Raw genomic sequence first — 22,366 nt, forward strand, 5'->3', positions numbered from 1 at the left:
ACCCTGCGAGCTCTGTCTGCCACCATCCTGGCCACGAGCAATCTGCTGCCCACCCCTCCTCTGGAGGACACATGCTCCAGCAGCTCGGCCGCCCTGTGAGGGGTAGACCCAGGAAAGAGTCCACCATGGACCAGGGAACCAGCTCAGGACTCTCTGGGCAGGGAATCTTGAGTCCTGGGTACTCAGGGACTGGTCTGAGGTGGGGTGGCATCCTGGACTCTCAGAATGTTCTCTTGGCCTGGAATGCCACATGCCATCAACGGGAAGTGGTCGGCCTGAAGTATGGGGTTACATTCTATAATTACACTCTGGAGTGGGGCATTGCTCTCTGCAGTTACACTCGGGAGTGGGACCCTACTCTGGAATTACACTCTGGAGTAGGGCATTGCTCTCTGCAGTTACACTCTGGAGTGGGACCCTGCTCTGGAATTACACTCTGGAGTGGGGCATTGCTCTCTGCAATTGTACTCTGGAGTGGGGCACTACATCCCGACTTTCTGAAATTCTGCTCTAGGATTGGTGGATTTCAAAGGGAAGCACGCTTGTGATGTGAACGCTACCCTCTGCCCCCACTGAAAGGAGGCTGGCAGGGCTCAGGAAGTCACTTGGAGGGTCTCTGGAGTGTCTGGGGATTTCTTGAATCCGGGGTGACCAGAACAAACACTGGCCTGTGTCTCACCTCCCCTTTTTACTGCTGCCTTGAGGGCACCACTGTGGAACTGGCCCTGGTGGCAGATTTGAATAGTTACATATTCACAGGGCTGCGTTAGTACTAACAGTTGGAACAAGCTCTGCAAAGATGGAAATCAGGTTTTTTCCCTGTTCAGAATTTTCTGTTTTGTTTTTTTTTTTTAGTCAATCTGGGCACTTTGCAGTGCATCAGTGAGTATAACTTGGTTCATTCTGTGAAAATCGAATAAGTAAAACGCTAGCAATGTATTCCTGCCACAGATGATTTTTATTTGCATTTTGAAGTATTTCGATGAATTGGATCACAAAACTAATTGAATCAGAGATGAATTTTGCTCAGGAAGTTCAAGTATTTTATGATGTAAAATTATCATAAGAAATTGACCTAATTATTCAGAACTTTCTGATACAAAAATCTAATACACTTTTGAAAGTCTTCCAAAGAAGCAAGCCCAGGAATACAGCTCCCTCATGGCAAAAAAAACACTCTTTTTATTTATTTATTTATTTCCTAAGAAGTATAGCTTTTAGCTTGCAAGAACAATGCTTCAGGATGTATTGTATAAATGTGTTATGCTAGTTTTAAAGGCTTCAATTCTTCAAAGTTAGTTTTCTATTGTGTAATATACACCTCTGTCACCGTAACTATCGTTGGTTAAATTCGAGTGTGATTCTTGCATTTAACTGCCTCAGCCTTGTTCAGTCCACGTGTAAGCGGCCTACGACCTGGACCTTTTTTTTTTAATATTGAGGAAGCACTGGTATGTTTTTATATTACAATAGATAAAAATCCCAGAAGGCCTCCATGTGATAACCATCATCAAAATTTTTGCTTCATTCGGAGGTTTTGGAAAATGTAGCTGGGACTTGGCTTGTCCAAAGGTTAGACTTTCTCCCGGTAGCTCAGGACTTGTAGAGATATGAGGCGGAGAGTTATCTTATCTTTCACTGGGGGAGCTGGAAAAGATTTAGGGAAATATGTTGATTGGCGAGGTGCAGCCCAGCAAGGACCACATACCGTTGTGTTCTTGCCTCTGGGGTTGATATCAGGCTGTGTGGCCGAGATTTTCCTGGTTTTTCTGGCCTTTCTGGTCCTCTGCCCTTTTCTGCCTGGAGTCTGTCTCTGGTGGGGTGGGCACCTGGTGGCTTACTGCTGCCTCTGATCTACCCTGCTCCATACAGACACCAGTATTGTGCCATCTGCGTATAAACAGCGTGCTTGGCCTGCAAGTACAGCTGGAGACCTCCCCTACCCTCAAGGACGAGTCAAACAAACAGGCCAGGAGCCAAAAGCTGTGTTGGCTGCTCCGAGACGCCTCCAGACCAGGCTTCGGGGACTTCCTTCCCACTCGAGGGCCATTCATTCACCCCTGCTGCTCACAAGTCTTCTTTTCCCTTTTTATTGAAATTATTGGGGTGACACTGGCTAACAACATTATATAGGTTTCAGGGGCACAATTCCACAGCACATCATCTGTACACTGTTATGTGTTTACCACTGTATTATCCCCCTACCCTCTTCCACCTCCCCTACCCCGCCACCCCCAGCAGTCACCACACTGTTGTCCGTGTCAGTGAATTTTTCCTCTTCTTTGCTCAATCCCTCCACCCCTTCTCTCAGCCTCCCAACCTTCTCCCCTCCCCCAACAGCTGTCAGCCTGCTCTCTACCTGTGAGTCTGTCTCTGTTTTGCTTGTTCATTAATTTTGTTCATTAGATTCCACATATGAGTGAAGCCGTATGGTACTTGTCTTTCTCTGCCTGGCTTATTTCACTTAGCATAATATTTTCCAGGTCCATCCATGCTGTCACAAAGGGTAGGATTTCCTACATTTTTACAGCTGAGTAATTCCTTCTTGTAAATGTACCACAGCTTTTTTTATTCATTCATCTACCGATGGGCACTTGGGCTGCTTCCGGGTTCGGCTGTTGCAAATAATGCTGCAGTGCATATAGGGGTGCACATGTTCTTTCGAACTGGTGTTTTGGGTTTCTTCGGATAAATTCTACTCGCCAGTTTTAGAGCCACCAGCCCTGTGACCCCCCCCAAAAAAGTTTCATGTGGTTTACTAACACACATTCTCCCGAGGGAGGTGGCTGGTGCAGCCTGTAGAAGCTGTGGGAAGGAGCTATATCTCTTACGGTCCAGAAAGCTTCGAGAAGCCAGCAGGGAGGTCTTGGCCGATGGCACATGGGCTCCGCTGCAGGCATAGTTCCGAACAATGGCAGTGTGGCACCAGGCACTGGGTTGAAGAGGATTCTGAGGCCCCTGTGACAGGGAAAGGATGGATACCATGGGGTCTATTTGACGCTGAGAGTGACTGCCAGGTTTCAGGAAGTCACAGAGGACAGTGATGCTGTTTGCCAGGACAGGGATCACTGGAGGGGCTCAGGTTGAAGAGAAAGGTGGTGAATTCAGTTGTGACTCGTTGACTTTGAGAAGCCTGGTGACCTCTGGGTCACTTGGCAGTTGGGGACGTCGGCCTGCCCTCTGAAAGAAGTTGAGCTGGTTGGGAAGTCGATTGGGGAGCCACTGGCACACAGTGGTGGCTGGCAGGGGCGAGAGCGGCCAGAGACAGGGCACAGTGGAGCTGAGAAGAGGGGCTTGGGCAGAACCTCCAAGAGCATGGACGCTGAGGCGTGGTGCGAGGAAGAGCACCTCCCCCTGGTTTCTCACCGTCTCTGCCTTTTGTTCCATCGATTCTCTATTTGCCACACCCTCGTCTGCTTTATTTATCTCAGGTCTGTTTGAGAATTGCCACTCTGACAGGTGTGAGGAGATAGCTCACTGTGGTTTTGACGTACATTTTCCTGGTGGTTAGTGCTGTGGAGCATCTTGGATGTGCCTGTTGGCTATTTGTGTGTCTTCTTTGGAGAAAGGCCTATTCAGATCCTTTGTCCATTTTTAAATTGTGTTATTTGTATTTTGCTGTTGAGTTGTACGATTTCCTTTTACATTTTAAGTATTGACCCCTTATTAGGTATATGGTTTGCAAATATTTCCAGAATTTTATGCATTCTAAAATGACCCTAAAATAAAAATAAAAATAAAAAATAATAATTATAGCATCATATAAATGTTAGTTATTTTGAGAAAGAAGGAAAAGTCTTCCAGTTGGCATGCGGGGCATCTGAGTAAGTCTACGTGAACATGGCTTGCTTGGAGCCCTGGGCTTCTCCCCTCGGTCTAGTGCAGAATTTTCAAGGAGATATGAAGCCGGGGCCTTAGACATCATAAGACCTGGCCTGGGCCATTCTCTGGGCCTTCATGCCTGTGAGGCCCCATCGCCCCTGTGGCAATGACCTCTAACTTCCACCATGGCGGAGAACCCTAGGGGACAAAGTTGTGGGACATAGTTTAGAGTCAGGACTGTCTTAGGGAATCCAGGGTTTAAACTGTAAATACATATTATATATTTAGTATAATCATCAACACAACCATCGGCAGAATAAAAATATGTGTGCACGTGTAAGTATTTGAAAAATTGCCTTGAAACACTTGAATAAAATGGACTAAAGGGGGTATTACTCTACTAAAATATTGACAAGGCCTCCGAATGGTGAAATTATTATTTTCATATTTTCTGAATGTTGGCAATTTGGATATATTGTCTTTATGAACATAAAATCGATTATGTGTAAGTATAAAATTATTTAAGGTAAGTGTACAGTAAAACACTGGGAATTTTCTAACCCCAGCCTTGCACTTAATCACATTTTGAAACATTCTGCAATGGGAACGCACTGGCTGTATAGAGACATATGTATAAAACATTATGTCTTACTGAGTTAAAAAATGAATTTATCCTGATTTAACACACTCCAAGCTCCCAGAGGCGAGTCAGAAGTGCTCGATCTGCGGTCCCCAAATTTTCCTCTGCTGGTCCCTAATTTGCCGAAGGGACTGGGGGCCATCGCTGGGCTGACTTCCCCGGCACTACCAGGTTGGGAGGGGACAGCAGAGCTCGGGCAAAGTCACGCTGGAGAGATGCTGGCTGGCTGTACTGCCGGCTCTCCATCTGCAAACACCCTCCCTTGCGTCTTGTGTAAGTACACCCATGGTGGGACGCACGGACCTTCTAACGCAAGCTCTTTTGTTTTGGGCAAAAACAAAACAGGCAAGATGGGGCCTCCTCTGCACATCGCACTGGACGCATTGAACTGCACAGCTTTCAGCATCCAGTGGAAAACGCCCAGGCATCCTCAGCACCCCATCACCGGGTACACCGTGAGTACCTGCGCCCTGGGGGTTCCACAGCACCTGTCTGGGCTACCTGTGTGCTCCTCTGTCAGCCCTGCCATGTGGAACCCTGCCCCGTGCTCCTCCCTGAAATCAGAGGAGGCGACTCCCTTTCCCGGGGCATTTGTAAGTGCCCTGAAAGTCAGTTAGGGTCTGCCCGCCCTTCCCCCATTCAGAGAGGACATGATTCCTGTGTCCTGTTGTCTGCAGTCAAATTTAGACAAAAGCAGACACATAGGAGACCGATAGTCCCTATAGAAAGTTGTTGGTACAAAATAAAGTCAAACCTGAATTAGAGGAAAGAAGGGGACTGGCCGGGTGCGGGGCGGGGGGGTGTGTAGAAGAGAGGATGCATTCCTGCCTATTGGAGGTCACCCTTTGGAGTGACTACACTTTCACCAAAATCTTTTCTTTGAGCAGTGTTTTTGAAATGAGTCAAGGAGATCTCAGATCTCTGGGGGTATTGGGAGCACTGCCACCCTGGGCCACTGTTCTCATGGGGTACCACGTGGGCTGGAGCTGCCTGCCCACTTCAGATGGGACAGATGCCCAGCCCCCCACCCGGTGACATTCCAGACCCCCACACCCTCCTGTCATCCTCTTACCAAGGGAGGGTGGCCACTTATCAGTGCCCTTGTCCTGCTGTCTTCTTGAAGTAGAGAAATGTGTTTCCCGATTCATGTAGCAAACATGGGAAAGCGGAAGGTTGCTTGACAGTTGTGGTTTTCAGAAAAAACCCAGAAGCTGGGTCCAGCCCTCCCTAGCCCACCTTATGGACAGGAGGCCCGGCCTGGCTCTGCAGGGCTCTGGGCAGGCGGATGTCCTGGCCAGATGTCTGATGCTTGCTGCCGGCAGAGCAGCGTGCGAGGGGAGACCGCGCACCTCGGGGGCGCCAGCACCTCGGGGGCCCCCTGCGGAGCCCGTGCGTCCAGCATGCAAGCTTGGTGAGCTGCAGAAGCCCCGGCCCCTCACCCTGGTGTCTGCGGTTTTCCCAGGTCTTTTACAATGCTGTCAGCGAGGATAAACCCCCGCAGGAGCGGCACCGCCGTGTGCAGCTCAGCCAGGACATCGCCACCCATGTGAGTACCTGCGTGCCAAGCACCCCTGGGGCTGGCCTTTCAGTGACACTTGAGAGTGTTTCTGCTTTGGGGTGTGTGTGCCTATGCAACGATAACAACAGGGAATGTGTGTCCTGTGGTCCTTGGGAGTGTGAGGCTGCCTTTCACGCCTGTGCATGTCTGCACCTCCGGGAAGGCAGCCACAGGAAGAAAGTTCTGGCACCAGCACTGGAATCCTGGACTCAGGCCCCCGGCTTATCATGCAGGGAAAAGCCAACTTCCAGCTGTTTCCCCCTTCTTTTTTTCAAAAAGTTCAAGTCCAAGTGTTTTGAAATTTCAGTAAACCTTTATCCACAAACACGACACATCTGTGCCCTCACCACTGCCGGGGGACACAACACAGAAGAAAATGACGTCATCTGAAGTGCACATTCAGAAGGTCCACAGTATTTATTTTTCTGCTGAAGCCGGCCGCACTGTCCTTCCACTGACCGATGGTTGCTGGCTTTTCTTCATCTGTTTCTTCTGTTTCCTGCCACGGTCTCGCTGGGTGAATTTTTCTGCCTTGGGCATGTTCTGTCTTCTCTTGCTCCCCTCCCCCTCCCCTGTTCTGCAACAGGCCAGGGCCTCGCCCGTCTCTCTGCGAGGAGCTGGCATTCGTGCCCAGAATGCCACTCTAAGGGCAGCGCGAGGTCACACTGGGAACTCCCGGGGGGTGTGTGCCTTCCGGGAGCTGCGCGTGGAAACCGATTTGTCCTGGTGCTAAGCTGCTATCCCTTCCTGAGCATCGGTTCCCTGCCAGGCTCCATCCTTCATTTGCTTTGCCGTGTAATCTTCACGCCTATCCTGTGGCCTCATTTTAGTGACGGCAAGGACGCTGGGGCTCAGACAGCTGATGTGACTGTACCCAAATCACACATTAGCCAGTTGCAGAGTCGACAGTGACCCGGGGCCTCTGAGCCGCTCTCTGGCTGTGTTTACCAGAGGCCCCATGGCTCTGAAAGAAGAGCGTTTTCGCTTGCATGGACTTCTGAGTTGCTTTTGATCCCAGACTCCTGCTCCGACTCCCCTCATCTGCCTCAGCGGACGCCCTCAGCCCTATGCTCTGCAGCTGACTCTGTCCTAATGGGGCCTTGGGTTGGCCTTGCCTTGGAAACCGTCCACTGAGGGTCAGCCTCCTCTAGGCAGCGCTGGAAGTGTCAACAGGCCAGGGGGCCCAACAGGGGGCTGGCACCGTCTTAGCAGTGTGCCCCGCCACTTGCCTGCTGTCCTGCAATGAGTGTGGCTGCAGCAGTCCAGGCAGGGAGGGCCCAGGGCTGGTGACGGGTGTTCTGGAGTCAGCATAGTGTCTCAGATCAAGACCCCGCCCCGCCATGTGAATGTGGGCTGGACACGCGGGGCCCTTGAATGTGCGCTTTGGATTTCATGGCCTTAGTGGGACGGCCACCGCAGTGCCAACATGAAACAGAGGACCGGGAAGGGACAGACACCGGGTTTCCGGACCCCCTTCCTGTACTTACAGGTTGGTGACTCTGTCCAAAGTCCCTTATCCTGTCTGAACTCACCTTTCCCCCAGGAAAGGGGTGTGATAATCGCCCCGTGGTGGGTGCCAACGGAGGCTGTGTCTGTGGAAGCCGTTGGTAGAATGGGAAAACAGCTGCACAGATGTCCGTCGTCACTCCCGACGGTCACTGCCTTGGTGGGAAATGTGCCTTCTCTGTCGGCTGCAGCCAGGCACGGGAGGATGCTGTCTGGTCACAGCATTTGCCTGCCTTGCGGGTTTCACGCACCTTCCACGGTGGCTGCTGTCTCTCCAGACGGGCAGAGCCCCTGTCCTTGGGCAGCTTTCAGGCTTGTTGGGAAAACCACAGTCACAACTGACTGAGCAGTTAGAGAGCAACATGAGGTCAAATGTCATTAACATGACACCTAACAGGCAGGAAGTGGCAGAGATTCGTGTAGGAGCAGGTGGTCGAGAGGTTAAATTGAAGAGAATTGAGAATTGAGAACTGAGAACTGAAGCTGGGCTGTTTCTGGAAAGGAGAAAGAGGGAGGGCCATTCAGATCAACAGGAATGAGTGTGCATGTGCGGGTACACGCCTGCTGCTGCGTGTTTGGGTGGGGGTGGGGCACGTGCAGAACACGTAGCCTGGAGAGAGGACATAGTGACTAGTAAAGGCAGTGAGTCGGGAACAGGGCAGAGGGGGGTCTGGATTTGGATGGCTCTCATTGCAGCCAGCCAGCTGGTAACCTCACTGGGCTCAGTTTCCTCCTCAATGCAACAGGGAGTCAAACAGTACCTATCCACAGAGAGTGTGTCTCCAGTTCCAAAATGCCGGCCAGGGTGCTCCAGGACCCTGCAGCCAATCCCTGGGGCACTGTGCAATGTTTGAACTTGGGTTTTCAAAGGAAGCAGTTACTGCGTGAGCTAGTACGACCAAGTCGATTGGGTGTGACTACCAGACAAGGGAGCTGGTAGGCATTTCTTTTGGACCAGAGGTGCTGTAAAAATCCCACTGAGGCACTAAAGGTGATGTGAACAGAGGCACTGTGGGGGCCTCTGCCCTGTATCATGCTGTCCTGGAGCATCCTGTTACATTAGAGCATTAGATAAGGTCACGGTCACAGAACCCTCAGAGCATTCCCGCACGGAGGAAGAGCCAGGCAAGGGGTCCACAGAGTCCCTGTTGTGCAGGGAGGCTGGGAGGCCCTAGGCGGGGTGGGGCAGGGTGGGACTGGGTGGGGTGGGATGGAGGTGGTCCTGGAGGGGGTGCGCTTCATTCCTGGAAGTTTTCCCTTCCTCTTCATGCCCGCTTGTTTTCTCCTTTGCAGGGGCAGTCTGGTCCTCGGGTGATTTTTGTAAGTATGCTTTTGGAACTTTTGGAAAGTTAAACTTTTGCCCTAACCCAGGATTCGGGGGCTCTCTTTTGATCAACATGTTATTTTCCCCACATCTCCCTCTCACTGATGAAGGCACACTATCCCAGGTGAATTGTTAGTGGTTTGGGAAGAAGCCACCTTTTTTTTTTTTACTCTTCACCCGAGGCTGTTTATTGGTTTTTAGAGAGAGACAGAGACAGACAGAGTTGGACAGATAGACAGACATCAGCGTGAGAGAGGAGCATCGATCATTTGCCACCCACTTACGCCCTGACTGGGTATTGATCCTGAAACCTACGCATGTGTCCTGACCTAAGATCGAACCTGTGACCTTTCCAATGTGCGGGGCGGTTCTCCAGCCAACGGAGCCACCCGGCCAGGGCAGGACGAAGGCAGCTTTGTTTGCACTGCTTCCTCTCACGCAGCAGAGTAAGGTTAAGAGGGTCATTTTTAGAAGTCGGAGTGATTTTAGCTCCGTTCCAAAACTAGGTGGCAAAGACTGAAACAGGAAGAAAACCTCGAAACCAGTGGGCACCGCTGTGGGGATAGTTCCCTCCTCTGGTTGTTCCAGGCCACCTAAAGCTGGGGGCTTGCCTTCTTGGATCAAATGCCCAGCAAAAGATGGGGTCGACAAATAATGAAATGGCCCAAATTACCTGGCTGAGGAACTCGGAGGCATTCTTTGATCACCTGCCTGCGTGGAGACTTCTGATTTGATTAGCATTTGACACTTTTTCTTAGAAGAGCAACCGACAATTTCATCCTGGAAAAATAAATAATAAATCAGGGCAAGCTGGTCATTTTTTAAGAGGTAGAGAGAGAAAAGGATGTGTAACCTGGGGGTCTCCACACTTTTTGATCATGCATACCATCAGTTAAGAAATATTTCAACATGTAGCAATATATGTATATTATATACTTATTAATTATACATGTGCTACTCTACTAATGCATTATATGCTGTATAAGTCCCACGGGATTTGAAAGGAGGAGAATAAACAAATAGAAAGTTCTCCTGTTTCTTCTCAGTAGTTGTCTCGCCCCGGGGAACACACCACCACCCTGCTCGGGGCTCCTCTGCCCTTGCGGACCCAGACAGTGATTCTGTTTGGATCCTGCTCAAGGTCAGAGAGAGAGAGCTTAGCCAGGAATCCTGAGACTGCACCCGGCCCTGTCACCAGAGCAAGGGTCACCTTGGGCAAGGCCACTGAACCCCTGAGAACTGTAAAATGAAAGGCTCGATGACTGATGTCCCCAACCCAGGGTTTCTTTGTCCCCTGCAGGGCATGTGGAGATATGTGCGGGCATTTGACTGGACAGGCTTCAGGGATGCCTTGTAATAAACAGGACAGGCCCATTTGAGAAAGGTTTGTCCTGGCCCAAAGCCACTGCCACCCCTCCTGTGAACCCCTGGAGGGGGCTCTCCAACTGACTGTAGCCACCCAGGGAGTGGAAGTCCCCCCAGCCCCGCCCTCCACTCTGGCCTGCACAGCCTCTCTCCGCACCCTTGGGAGAAGCATGTTTGGAAGAGAGGGCTCTTCTCTGTCTCTCTGGTGCCTTCCATCTAATGATGCTAGATATTGCCAGCTGAGAGCCAGCCCTGACTTGCAGAGTTGAATCCAAGGTTACCGGCTGCCAATGTGAGTTACAGAAGAAGCATCGTAGGATTTCGGTGTTGGATCACTGGCCAGCGAAGTTGAGTGGCCCAGCTGTTGGGCCAGAGCCTGAGTCCTCTGGGCTCTCACTCCGTGCCTCCGCTCAGCCGTGTGAGCAGAATCCCTCCCAGTGTAGTGGTCCTGTGTCTGGCAGGTGAGCAAGACGACTTGTGGCATCATTTTTGGAAACCCACAGCCTGGGTTTCCCGCAGAGGGAGGAAATGCGGCACGAGAGGGAGTGACAGGGAGCTCTGAGATGGGGGTCTAGTATTTAGGTGCTGATTTGCAGTGATAACTTTCAACTTTTCTGGTACATAAACTTCTGTGTTTATAGATAAAATAATAATCACCTGGCCTTCGGTGCTTATGATAAGTATGTTTTGTAGATTTAAATATTATCTAGTATTTTTCATCCACGTATTGTAGAATTAATTAGAGTTTGGGCCTTGGAGTCTTGAAATGCTCACGTTGTCACTTCATAAATATATGTCCCAGAGCAAATAGTTCCCTTTTCAGGGGTTCCCTTTATCTTCTATAAATGAAAATGAGAATGAGCCCCACCTTGCAGGTCAGAAGGAAGGATTCGGCCAGGTTCTGTGTGTTCCCGGAGCAGAGAAACCACACGTGGTAACTGGCTCACAGCTAATGCCTACAATAGTAACCCGTGAGCCCACAGCACTACCTCTGTCCTTCACACAGCATAACGAATTCACAGGGGAAAGGGCCCTGAAGCGAAAGCCTCTGAGAACAGCATGTGGTTTAAAACAGTGTCTGTGCTTCTGTGGGAAAAGACAGGCCTGCAGTTGGGAGCCAAGTGAGAACTGAGTCTGGTGTCCATCTGCTATGTCCAGTCTCTCAACCCGACTTGACATTCAACCAAGGGTCTAGATGGTGGAACTAGGGTGCCCAGATGCAGAGAATTCCTGCAGGAGGGGCTGTGGAAGCAGGTCCGTATGTTCAGCAAAGGATCTTCCTGGAGCTGCGTGTAGGCTAGAGTCAGGGCAGGAGGGCGGGATTGGAGACAGACACTCTTCAGGTGGCCGTAGAAATGGCCCAGGCCAGGACTCAGAGGCAGTGGAAGAGGGGAGCAGGTCTGAGAGGCACGTGCTCGTGGCCGGAGGGAGGTGGGTAAGAGGGAGTCGGCCCTGTCCCTGGTGTTACTCACTAACTCGGGGCTTGGAGCAGAAGTACTGATGCTGTTCATCAGAGTGGAGGGGCCAGCAGCAGGCCGTCCACTTACACGGGGCGTTGCGTGGTTTAATGCCTTTTCTTTGTTCATTCACTGGTTAACGTACTTGTCCATCCAAAAGCATTGCTTAGGCCTTTGCTACATGTCTGATAATACTAAGCCTTGGGCTGCCAGAAGAATAAGAACGTGCTTCCTGCCCTCAGCTGGGTGGCGGGGTGACGGACAAACTGACGATTACAGCATAAGGTGAGCGCTGTCGAGACTGAGGTACCCCAAGGACACCGGCGATCAGGGAGGAGGGGGCCTGACTGGAAACCAGGCTGGAGTCTAGGGGTCGAAGGAATGAGGTAACGTCTCAGCTGAACTGAGTCATGAAGGGTGGGCAGGGGTGCGCCAGGCGAGACCGCGGAGAAGGGTACTTCGTGTAGAGGGAGCAGCAGGTTCAAAGGCCCAGGGACACGGGATTGAATGGCATAAATTTGAGCCCTGCCAAGTTCTCAAGTCTGACTGGAATACGGATGCACGGAAGGCAGGTGATGCTGGAAGGATTAAACAGGGACACAGATGTGCTCTTCTGAGGAGTGTTAAGGTGGGAAGGGACACGGTTGGGTTTGGGGCTCAGGAAGGCAGTTCCAGCAGGGTGGAGTCTGCAATGGAGGAGCAGGTGGAATAGGCGGCAGGGAGAGTAGGAGCCCATTGTCAGAGTTACCAGGACTTGGACTGGAGTGTCTGTGAGGACGCCGTGACACAGCCAGATTGGGGTGAAATGAGAGAGCTGGTGGCTGTGTGGGGACTGTGTCGATGGTGGAGGGGGAGGGCAGTGAACAGAGAGGAGGGGTCAAGAGTTTCCAGTTTGGGTAATGAGGGAGAGGACAGAAGGTGCAGCCGAATTTAGTTTTGTTTTTGGTGGGAGGCGGAGGAAGGATGAGCTGATCTTTGGCTCCATTGAATCTGAGTTGCTGGGTAGCTGTCAGGTAAAGATGTTCGAGAGGCAGTCACAGACCCACAACTGGACATCAGGAGGCAGAGCAGGCCTGGAGGTGCACATTTGGGGGGCATCACGTGAAGGTGGGTGCTAGAAGCTAGGGAGTACGGGGTGAGCTGACTCACAGAAGACTCCAGAGTCCTCCCTCATCTCAGGTTTCACTTTCCACGGTTTCATCCCCTGCAGTCAGTGGAGGTCTGAAAGTATTAAATGGAAAATCCCAAAATAAATAATATGTAAGTTTCAAATTGCACACTGTTCTGAGTAGCATGATGAAGAAACCTCGTGCCGTCTCGCTCCATCCCGCCCAGGACACGAATCATTTCCTTGTGCAGCCTCTCCACACTGTATACACTCCATGCCCTTAGACGCTTACGGTGTAGATTTCAGGAAAGGGTAATTCTCTTGCCTTGTAAAGTATATCATGGTGTTTTCCTTTCGGCAAATTTGAAAATGTGGCCCATCTGAGAGAAACAAAACAGCCTCTCTCCCATACAATTTCACAGGGACCTCAGGATGCAGCCCTCATGGAAAGTGTCTGGTTCCCACATTGACGCCTTTCCTCTCTGGGCATTGGCAGGAAGAAGTTATCGGAGGTTTGCAACCAGGCACCGAATATGAAGTGAGTGTGGCGGCTTCCAGCCTGATGGGCAAAGGTTGGCTCAGCTCTTTGCGGCGTGTTACCACCTTGCCCCAAGGTAAAATGGGTTCGATTTGTCAACAGTAGGAAGGTGACATGTGCTCTTCATTCATTCTTTGATTCAGTGTATGTCAACAAGGACCTACTATGTGCCAGGCACTGTACTAGGCTCTGGGAATTCCATGATGAACAGAACAGCTCGTGCCCTCTTGAAACTTAGTGGGGTGGGTCAAGATTTCACCTAGTTAATGTTTAGCCACAGGCTGGGGCACGTGCTCCCTCCAGTGCTGTAAGCACCTCCTGGTACTGGGGGAGCTAGGAATTCCCTGAGGTGCCTACTAAGTGGCGATCTGATGGTGAGTGGGAATTAAGAAGGTAAGGAAGGGGAGTGGGAGGAGAGATTTATAGGCAAAGGGAACCCAACCAAGGCTGACTGAGGTGGCTGTGGGGGACAGAGGTGCTTTGATCACACGACATTGCTCACAAGCAGCTCCCTGTGGAGGGAGAAGCAAATAGGGAGTGAGTAGCTCCCGTGTATCTGAGATCTGTGCCCCCAACTCTGGGGCACTCGGGAGAGAGCACGTCTCCCCCTTGAGGCTCAGGGAGGGTTTCAGGAAGAATCCTATCCTTTGCCCAAATTCTCAAACTGCATAGTGTTTTGCTAGGAAAGCAGGAAAAATGTTTCTGGCAGAAGCAATTGTATAAATGAAGGCCAAGAGATATGAAAGTCTGGGTATGAAAACAGCGCAGCAGTTACCTGGGGGTGAGAGGATCACAGTAGCTCCTCCTTCCCTATGCTGGAGGGCGTTTCCCACACGCCCTCGCTTCAGCAGGTACTCTGATGATCGGGCGTGGGACACACACACACACACACACACACACTCACATGGGAAGTGGCTCAGCATGTATTTCCCCATAGGAAAATATCAATTCCAATGTGCAAACTGAGATGAAAGGCTGTTAGGAGGTGGAAGAATGACGAGGCTTTAAAGGGTGCATAAAGGGTACACACCGTGGTGTGTCCCAAGGTCAGTGGTCTGGGTGAGAGTTGAGTTGAATTTCCAGCCAACGTCAGGGCTGGGGAAGAGGGACTCACATCTTGCATGGTGAATCCAGTGGTGGCTGTTGTTCTGTTTGTTGGGTTTGGATTCTGAGGTGGTCCTGAACAGAGACGGTTATAAGGCAGTAGGGAAGCACATGTGTTTTATTACGTGTGTCTCTGGCAGCCAAGATCCCCAGCCAGCTGTTGTTTGCTGTCTTGCCTAGATTCCTGCCTGCCTCCCGCAGCGCCCCAACGGCCGCACGTCACCGTGGTGTCCGAGTCCGAGGTGGCCCTGTCCTGGAAACCGGGAGAGAGTGAAGGGAGCTCCCCTATTCAGTACTACTCTGTGGAATTCATCAGGTAAGTTTGCGTGCCACGCCCACAGACCCCATGCAGTGCCCTCGGGTACTCCACCCATGATGGAAGGCTAGAGGGATTGTTGTCTCACAGCACTGCATTTCATAGATGACAAGTCGTGGAGACCTATATTAATACTCTGTTCCTGGGCTAGCACCTGTGCCCCTCCCCTTCAGTGTCCGGTCATCTGGTAAACCTGGTCTCACTCAGGTGGGTCATCTGGTAAACCTGCCCTTACTCACGGGGCCTCTTCCCCATTTCCCTTCCACCATCAGAGACTGACTTCGGCTCTGAAAACTCCGAGACGCTGTTGCCAAAAAGCCTGTCTGCCTTTGCCTCCCTGCATTTGAATCCTTGTCGTTGAAGTGAATATTTGATGGTGACTTTTCTGGAGGGAGAGGGGGAAAGCCCCTTAAAAAAACAAGTACAATTCATTGTCTTTGTATTGCCTTGGACAAGTTCCTCAGCTTGGTTTCTGCTTTTTCTTTTTGCTCATCACCTCTCCCGTCCTTGTTGTTCAGTTCATCGGGGCAAACGAGCGATTAGAAGCTTTTCTGAGAGTTTACAAATGAGAAACAGGGCTTCTTTGTACTGCTATATGTAATTGTAAGCAAAAGGGAAAAAGTGAGCGGAAGGAATCCCTGACCTAAGGTCCTCCCCCTGAACCGTAGAGGCCGTAGTCCTTTGGACCGAAGCGCCTGGCTGATGAAAACCGTGTTTGCAGAGCGGCGTTCTCCACCGTCGGGGTGTGTGGTTTGTCTGGGGCGGACCGCTGCACGGATCCACAGACTTGTTCGGTTCCCGTTCCTGAGGCTCTCGAAAGCTGGACCCGAGCATTCTGCCAGGGTCTGATTAGCGCTGCTTCTCTTTCTTGACTTCCAGCTTATTCCTTGGTTGTGGAAACAGTTTGTTTCTCCATGGAGTGCTGTTCTGAGTCTCTAACGCCTGAGCATGGAGCTTGTTTCAGCCAGGCTTGAGAGAAGATGAGGCAGTTAATGTACTGGCCCCTGTGCCCGTCAAGTCCAGTGACAAATCTAAATTCTGTGCAGCCCAGGTCCGTGTCACCTCAGCAGGCTGCCTCCATCCATTTCTGTGCTATGCTTTCCCCTTTGGTGGCTTCATTTTCAGGCAAGCTGTTCCTGTATGGTGGCAAGAAGGCCACCAGGCACTGGAGACTTGCAGTTAATTTAGTTTAGCTCCCTCTGGAAAAGGGCCCATTGAAGTCTCAATAGTCACTCTCGTTGGCCAAGCGTGGGTTCTTCTCTGTTCTCTGAGCCTAGGGGAGAGACTGTGGCTAGGGGAGAGACTATGCTGATGGGTCAGCACTTGTTGTGTTCTGAGATCTGGCAATGGGAACTGGCAGGCCATTCCGACCTGAGGTACATGGACTGAGTTCCAGAGGGTAAAAATCATGGTGCAATTAATGGAAAAGGGAAGAACATTAAAAAAGTTGCCTACCATCCAAGCTCCAGGCCAGTGCTCTTCCTCCAGCATAATGTACAGTCCTGCTGTTGGACAGATTTGGTAGGCAAAGCCTGGAGTGGACGAGATGCTAATTCTGGTCTCAATAATACTTACAGGTAAAATTCTGGAAAGTCCTAAAACTTCAGCTTTTTTATCTGTAGAACTTGGAGAGGCACTTAACATTTCTAATGCACCAGGAAAGCCAAGTGCAATACTTCAAAATTTAGCAAAAATGCAGCTTTTCAAAAGTAGCTCAGCAGACAATCTACGTAAGCCCCAGCAAAAATTATGGTTATTGTTTATTACTAATTTGCACTAAAGCATGTATTTTTAAAAATTTGTTGTAGGTATGGCATCTTGGTAAAAGTTAGAAATTACAGCTTGTTGTTTTGTGTGTACAAGTGAAAGTAGAATGTAAAAGACAGTTCCTGGGTTAAGAACCAGAAGAACTGGGCCAGGTGGCCCTGTGCCTGTCACTTCTCTTCCTGAGGTCTCAGTGCCTCTGATAGTCTGGGTCCCCCAAAGCAGAGCCCGAGACAGGGACTTGGGCACTGGTGGTTTAGTTCGTTCACAAGTAGGAATGAGATGTGAGCAGAGTGAGAGAAGGAAGAAGGACATAGGAAATGTGTCACTGAAGTCACTTCTGCACATCAGGGTCTTGGGTGGGAGCTGGAGGCGGCTGCGCTCTCCCCGAAGGGTGTAGAGTCCTTCCTCCAAAATGTTCCCATCAAAGGACAGGAGTCGTCACCTCTCTGAAGCCTGCCCCAGTTGATGGGGGTGCCCCCCGGGGGAATAATGTTCACCTCCTGGCCCTGCTGGCATCTGGATCAAGGAGGGGGTCCTGGGAGAGAGGGAGCTGTGACATAAGCACAGCATGTGCTTGGGCTGGATGCCGGCCGTGCGAGGAGAGTCTGAGCTCACAGGGCCCTGTGTGTGCGGAAGCTGCTGCTGAGATCGAAAGTAGGATTCGAGGAGGTGACTCCTTAGAAGGACTGAAGACAATATCCTTAGCTGCAAAGCACGGGTGACGACACCTTCCAACCTGACAGTGTGTGGTTAGGAGAACCCAGGGAACTCACATGTGGGGAAGGACTTTGTAGATGTTAAAAACCTGCAGAAGTGCCAGGTCTGTCTGGCTGTTCTATGTCTGCATTTAATAACTATAATTCCTCTCCATCAAAAAGTGCATTTGAACATTCAGAATTACCTCTAACATTTGAGGGGCTGGGCCTCAAATTCTCATGTATAAATATTTTTAAGTTATTCGTCACTGTAACAAACTGTTAATATATATATTTTTTCTGTTTAGCTTGGAAAACATACCTTCCCAATGCTCTGGAAGGCTAGCTTCAGATTTGGTCTGGCCCATACTAGGAATTCTGCCTCTGTTTTCTCCTCAGAAGATGTAGCTCTGATCCCGTGACCGCGTCACAGCCTCCACGTCCTCGTCTGTAATATCCAGTTCGCGATACCCTCGTCGTGGGGCTGTGGGTCATGGATTGCACAGCGTTCACACACAGCAGACATGCAGTGCGTGTGTCTCCTTCCCACCACACCGTCAGCTCCCTTTTATAGAAAAAGAGATTGAGACTCAGCTGCTTCAGCTACTTTGCCAAGCCAAAGTGACCAGATGGGGACAGAATTAAAATTGGAACCAAAGTCCCCTGACTGACTGATGTCCAGGCCAGTGCTCTTTTCACCAACCACACATTTTCCTGTGGGATCCACCTTCTAAGACGAGGTGTGGACTTGCTCCCATCGTCCCCTCCCCGAGCCCGGCTGACCCAGGAAATGGGGAGCCTCAGCTTGGGCTCTTGTACCAGGAGGACGTTTTCACAGCTGGTTGTGGCCTTTACTGTTTGGCAGCAAGAAGAACCCTCACGTGCGTTTGGTGAACATCTCAGCATCTGTGTCGTCACAGGTGCGTGCCTGAGGATGTGTGTTTAGGGACAGCTTTCCAGGGCTCCATATCCAAAGTCACCATCAGTGTGACAAGTCCTGGGGGTCTTCTCTTACTCTGTTTTCCCCAGAGAGGCCTGCTGAATGTTGAGTATTGAATTCCTTTAGCCCAGAGAACCTCCTGTGCACAGAAACACCCGTGGAGGGTCTCAGTGAGAGCCCAGAGTTTCCTATTAAATGCAAGAGGCAGACCCCTGGCCGTCCAAGGCTGGGAAATCGTGAAAATCAGTTCATGGCCGGAGGTTACCCTGAGTTCAACCCTCTCCATGTAAAGTTTCCATTAGAGGTCTGTCCCTGGGAGAGCAGGTTCCGGTCCTTGCTCTGCCTTGGTCACTGCTTGGACATCAGTTGCTCTTGTTTATGAAATGAGGATAATGGCATCAAAGGCATGGTTAGGAAATAGTCTGTAAAATCTTTAAAAATATTTAACTGGCTAATGAGAGATGAACCTGAGAAATGACACCAGACCAGGATATGGGGACCTGACTGCATGTTTGCGTTTTGACGGTGTTACAGGTAGACAGCGTGTATTTATGAGGCTGTCCTCAGTCGGGGGTGAACCACCCCGCCAACTTTTATTTCTCATCCAGCTTCTGTCTCCCCCAAAGTTGGCCTGGGGTTGCTCATTATCTTTCTTGCTAACAGTAGATTTTAAATTTTTAATCAGTGTGGAAAAGATTTGAAGAGGCAAATTCTAAGTAAGGCTGCAGGCTGTATCATATTTTTGCAATGTTTTCAAAATTTTTACCTGCTTTTTTAAAACAGAAGTATCTTGCATTTGTGGTGAAAGAGAACATTTCTAAAGTGATATGGAAAATTTCTTTGTGGGCAGCAACGCTTAGTGTTTATTAAAATGCGAGTTCAGCATAAATATAGCTACCTATGTTTTGAAATATTTCAGCTATAAATATCTGAGAAACTTTCCTCCTTCTGCCTAAGAATTTCCCCAGGGTAAATGCCTTTCTCATACGCAGAAAATATATACTGTGGTGGCAATGAAAACCAAAGGCTTGGAGGAATATTCTTCACCCCTTATATTCCAAGTGGGTGCCATCCTTCACATATACTATCTGTCAGGTTAGTTAAAGGTGAAAAACTGTTTTTATTTAACTTACCTGTAGTTGTGACCTGATTTGTTAAAATTGCCTCGGAGCTTTGCGATGTCAACTGCTGAAAAGGGTAGATTAAAGTTTTATTTTAAAAAAATATTTTATTGATCATGCTATTACAGTTTTCCCATTTTTTCTCCCTTTTATTCCCCTCTGCCCTGCACCCCTACTCCCACCAGCATTTCCTCCCACCCTTAGTTCATGTCCATGAGTTGTACATATAAGTTCTTTGGCTTCTTCATTTCCCGTACTATTCCTAACCTCCTCCTGTCTACTTTGTACCTACCAATTATTCTTCTTATTCCCTGTACTTTTCTTTCCATTCTCCCCCCGCCCCCTCCCTACTGATAACCCTCCTGGTGATCTCCATTTCGGTGATTCTGTTCCTGTTCTAGTTGTTTGCTTAGTGTTGGTTTTTTTTTTAATTTTGGTTCAGTTGTTGATAGTTGTGAGTTTACTGTCATTTTACTGTTCATATTTTTTGATCATCTTTTTCTTTTCTTTTTCTATTTTTAAGTATATTTTATTGATTATGCTATTGAGGTTTTCCCATTTTTTCCTCCTTTATTTCCCCTCCACCCTGCACCACCCCCCAACCATCTGGCATTCCCTGCCCTTAGTTCATGCCCATGGGCTGTACATAGAAGTTCTTTGAGTTCTCTGTTTCCTATACCATTTTTGGCCTCTCCCCATCTATTTTGTGCCTGCCAATTATGCTTCTTTTCCCCTGTACCCTTTCCCCAGTATTTTTGATCATCTTCTTTTTCTTAGATAAGTCCCTTTAACATTTCATATAATAAGGGTTTGGTGATGATGAATTCCTTTAACTTGACCTTATCTGGAAAGTACTTTATCTGCCTTTCCATTCTAAATGATAGCTTTGCTGGATAGAGTGATCTTGGATGTAAGTCCTTACCTTTCATAGCTTCAAATACTTCTTTGTAGCTTTTTCTTGCCTGTAAGGTTTCTTTTCTCTTGCTGCTTTTAAAATTCTCTCCTTATCTCCACTGAGCTACACCAGCCAGGGCTCCTTCATTAGTTTTTCAAATAAGTTTTCACTTCCTTGCTCTTCCTCTTCTCCTTCTGGCACCCCTATGATTTGGATGTTGGAAGGTTTAAAGTTGTCCTGGAGGTTCCTAAAATATTTTAATTCTTATTTTTTCATTTTGTTCTGGTTGAATGTTTATTTCTCCTTCTGCTCCAAACCACTGATTTGAGACCTGGTTTCCTTTCCTTTACTATTGGTTCCTTGTATATTTTCCTTTATTTCAGTTTTCATGGCCTTCACTTTTTCCTCTGTTTTGCAACCATACTCAACCAATTCTGTGAGCATCCTGATTACCAGTGTTTTGAGCTGTGCATCTGATAGGTTGGCTATCTCTTCATCTCTTAGTTCTATTTTTGGAGCTTTAATCTGTTCTTTCATTTTGCTCCCCCCCTTTTTTTGATCTCAGCATGCCTGAGTATGTAGTAAGGAGAGGAGCCATAGGTATTCACCAGGCTGGGGCAACCCAAGTGGCTGCATTGTGACACTGTATGTGAGGAGGGGTCAGAGAGGGAACAATGGCACTTGCTCTGCTCTCTGCTGGTTCTCAGTCACTTCCCCCACTACCCACAAGCAAATTGGGCCCTTCTGGTGCTGATTCCTAGGTGGGTGGGCTTGTGTACAATCTAGGACCCTATGGGTATTTCCAACGAACTCTCCTATAAGGCTGGGAGTTTCTCCTGCAGCCTCAACCCCCACAGGTTTTTTCAGTCAGAGCTTTTGAGGCTTTATTTTCCCTGCTCTGGAACCTGGGGTTGCATGGTTGTTCTTTGTCCCCAGTTGTTCCTCCCAGTTTATCCACACACAAATATAGGACCTCCCACTCTGCCAGCTGCAGCCTTGCCCACCCCAGTCCACTCGCCACCACCTTGCCAGACTCCTCTCCACCCCAGCTTCCCATCTTCGCCCCTCCTCCCAGTGTGGGTGAACGTTTCTTCTTTAACTCCTTGGTTATTGGACTTACATACAGTTTGATTTTTCTGGAAGTTCTGGTTATTTTTTATTTTTAAATTTGTTGTTGTCCTTCTTTTGGTTGTGCTAGGAGGTACAGTGTGTCTACCTATGCCTCCATCTTGGCTGAAAGTCAGTAGATTGAAGTTTTAAAAAGTCTACCACTGGCTTTTTTGGTGTGCATATGAAAGTTCATGGTATTTGTGTGTATATTTTAGGGACACAGGTCAGGAAATGTAGCTCTCTAAAAATTAACCTGAGATGTTATAGTAATAAATGAGGAGCTAGGTTTCCTTTCTTTCTTCTTTTATACTTTTCTTCCTAAACGATGCCCTCATCCCTTGTGAATGCCTTCCATGATAAGACTTGCACATTTCATCTGCACACAGTGCTGCTTCTAAGGTGCCTTTCACTTGAGAATCTCCAGGTCGTGTCCATTGGGTCAGTTTTGACAATTCCTCAGTAAATGACATTTTTGTGGAGCTATCTGTCTTTCCATCCCATCCTAAACCCCATTCATCTACGAATAACAAATGAACTCAGTTTCCTCACAGGAAGTGAGGAAGCCCTCAAAGGCCGTCACTGAGCTGTTACCGAAATGAAGATCAACTCGGGGATTCACGATGCAGGCTGGAATGGATTCTGGATTTTCCTTGAGTAGATTTAAGGGATGATGTGATCTGACTCATGGTCAAGGTCATAGCTTCAACTTCCTTCAAGTAAGGAAGTTGAATTTTCTTATTCAGAAGTGAGACTTACAGTCTGATTCTAGGTTTCACCTTTCAGGTTTAAGTTTGCCCACGTGTGGAATCAGAAGACTAGACGTGAGCTGGTCTCTGGTCCTGGAGGCAGGGGGCCTGATTCCAATTCTCAGCATCCTTACATGTAAAATAAGGCTGGATTGTTTGACCTCTGAAGTCTGGTGACCCCGATTTTCTATTCTCATGACAAAGGCGGGGCCCTGCAGACTGGTGGTTCACGAGCAGGCTCTGGAGCTAGACTCCCAGGTCCAACCCTTGTCCCCACCACTTTTACACAATTTGCTTGTGGGTGGGTTATTTACACCCATTGTTTGTGCCTCAGACAAGAGATGGGGGATGACA

General features: G+C 49.2%; 1 protein-coding gene across 2 annotated transcripts in view; it reads left to right on the forward strand.

The window, feature by feature from the left end:
* The window catches only part of EGFLAM (EGF like, fibronectin type III and laminin G domains), a 137,865-nt gene that overhangs the window by 41,727 nt on the left and 73,772 nt on the right, over positions 1-22,366 (forward strand). For both annotated transcript variants that reach the window (XM_037063204.1, XM_037063205.1), the window contains exons 2-6: positions 4,808-4,917; positions 5,925-6,008; positions 8,820-8,846; positions 13,277-13,394; positions 14,603-14,738. In XM_037063204.1, the coding sequence (XP_036919099.1) occupies positions 4,808-4,917; positions 5,925-6,008; positions 8,820-8,846; positions 13,277-13,394; positions 14,603-14,738 (475 nt within the window). The remainder of the gene's footprint in view (positions 1-4,807; positions 4,918-5,924; positions 6,009-8,819; positions 8,847-13,276; positions 13,395-14,602; positions 14,739-22,366) is intronic.

The sequence above is a fragment of the Sturnira hondurensis genome, unplaced genomic scaffold (assembly GCF_014824575.4).
Source record: "Sturnira hondurensis isolate 20B ecotype Veracruz unplaced genomic scaffold, ASM1482457v3 Scaffold0014384, whole genome shotgun sequence".
NCBI classification, from domain to species: domain Eukaryota; kingdom Metazoa; phylum Chordata; class Mammalia; order Chiroptera; family Phyllostomidae; genus Sturnira; species Sturnira hondurensis.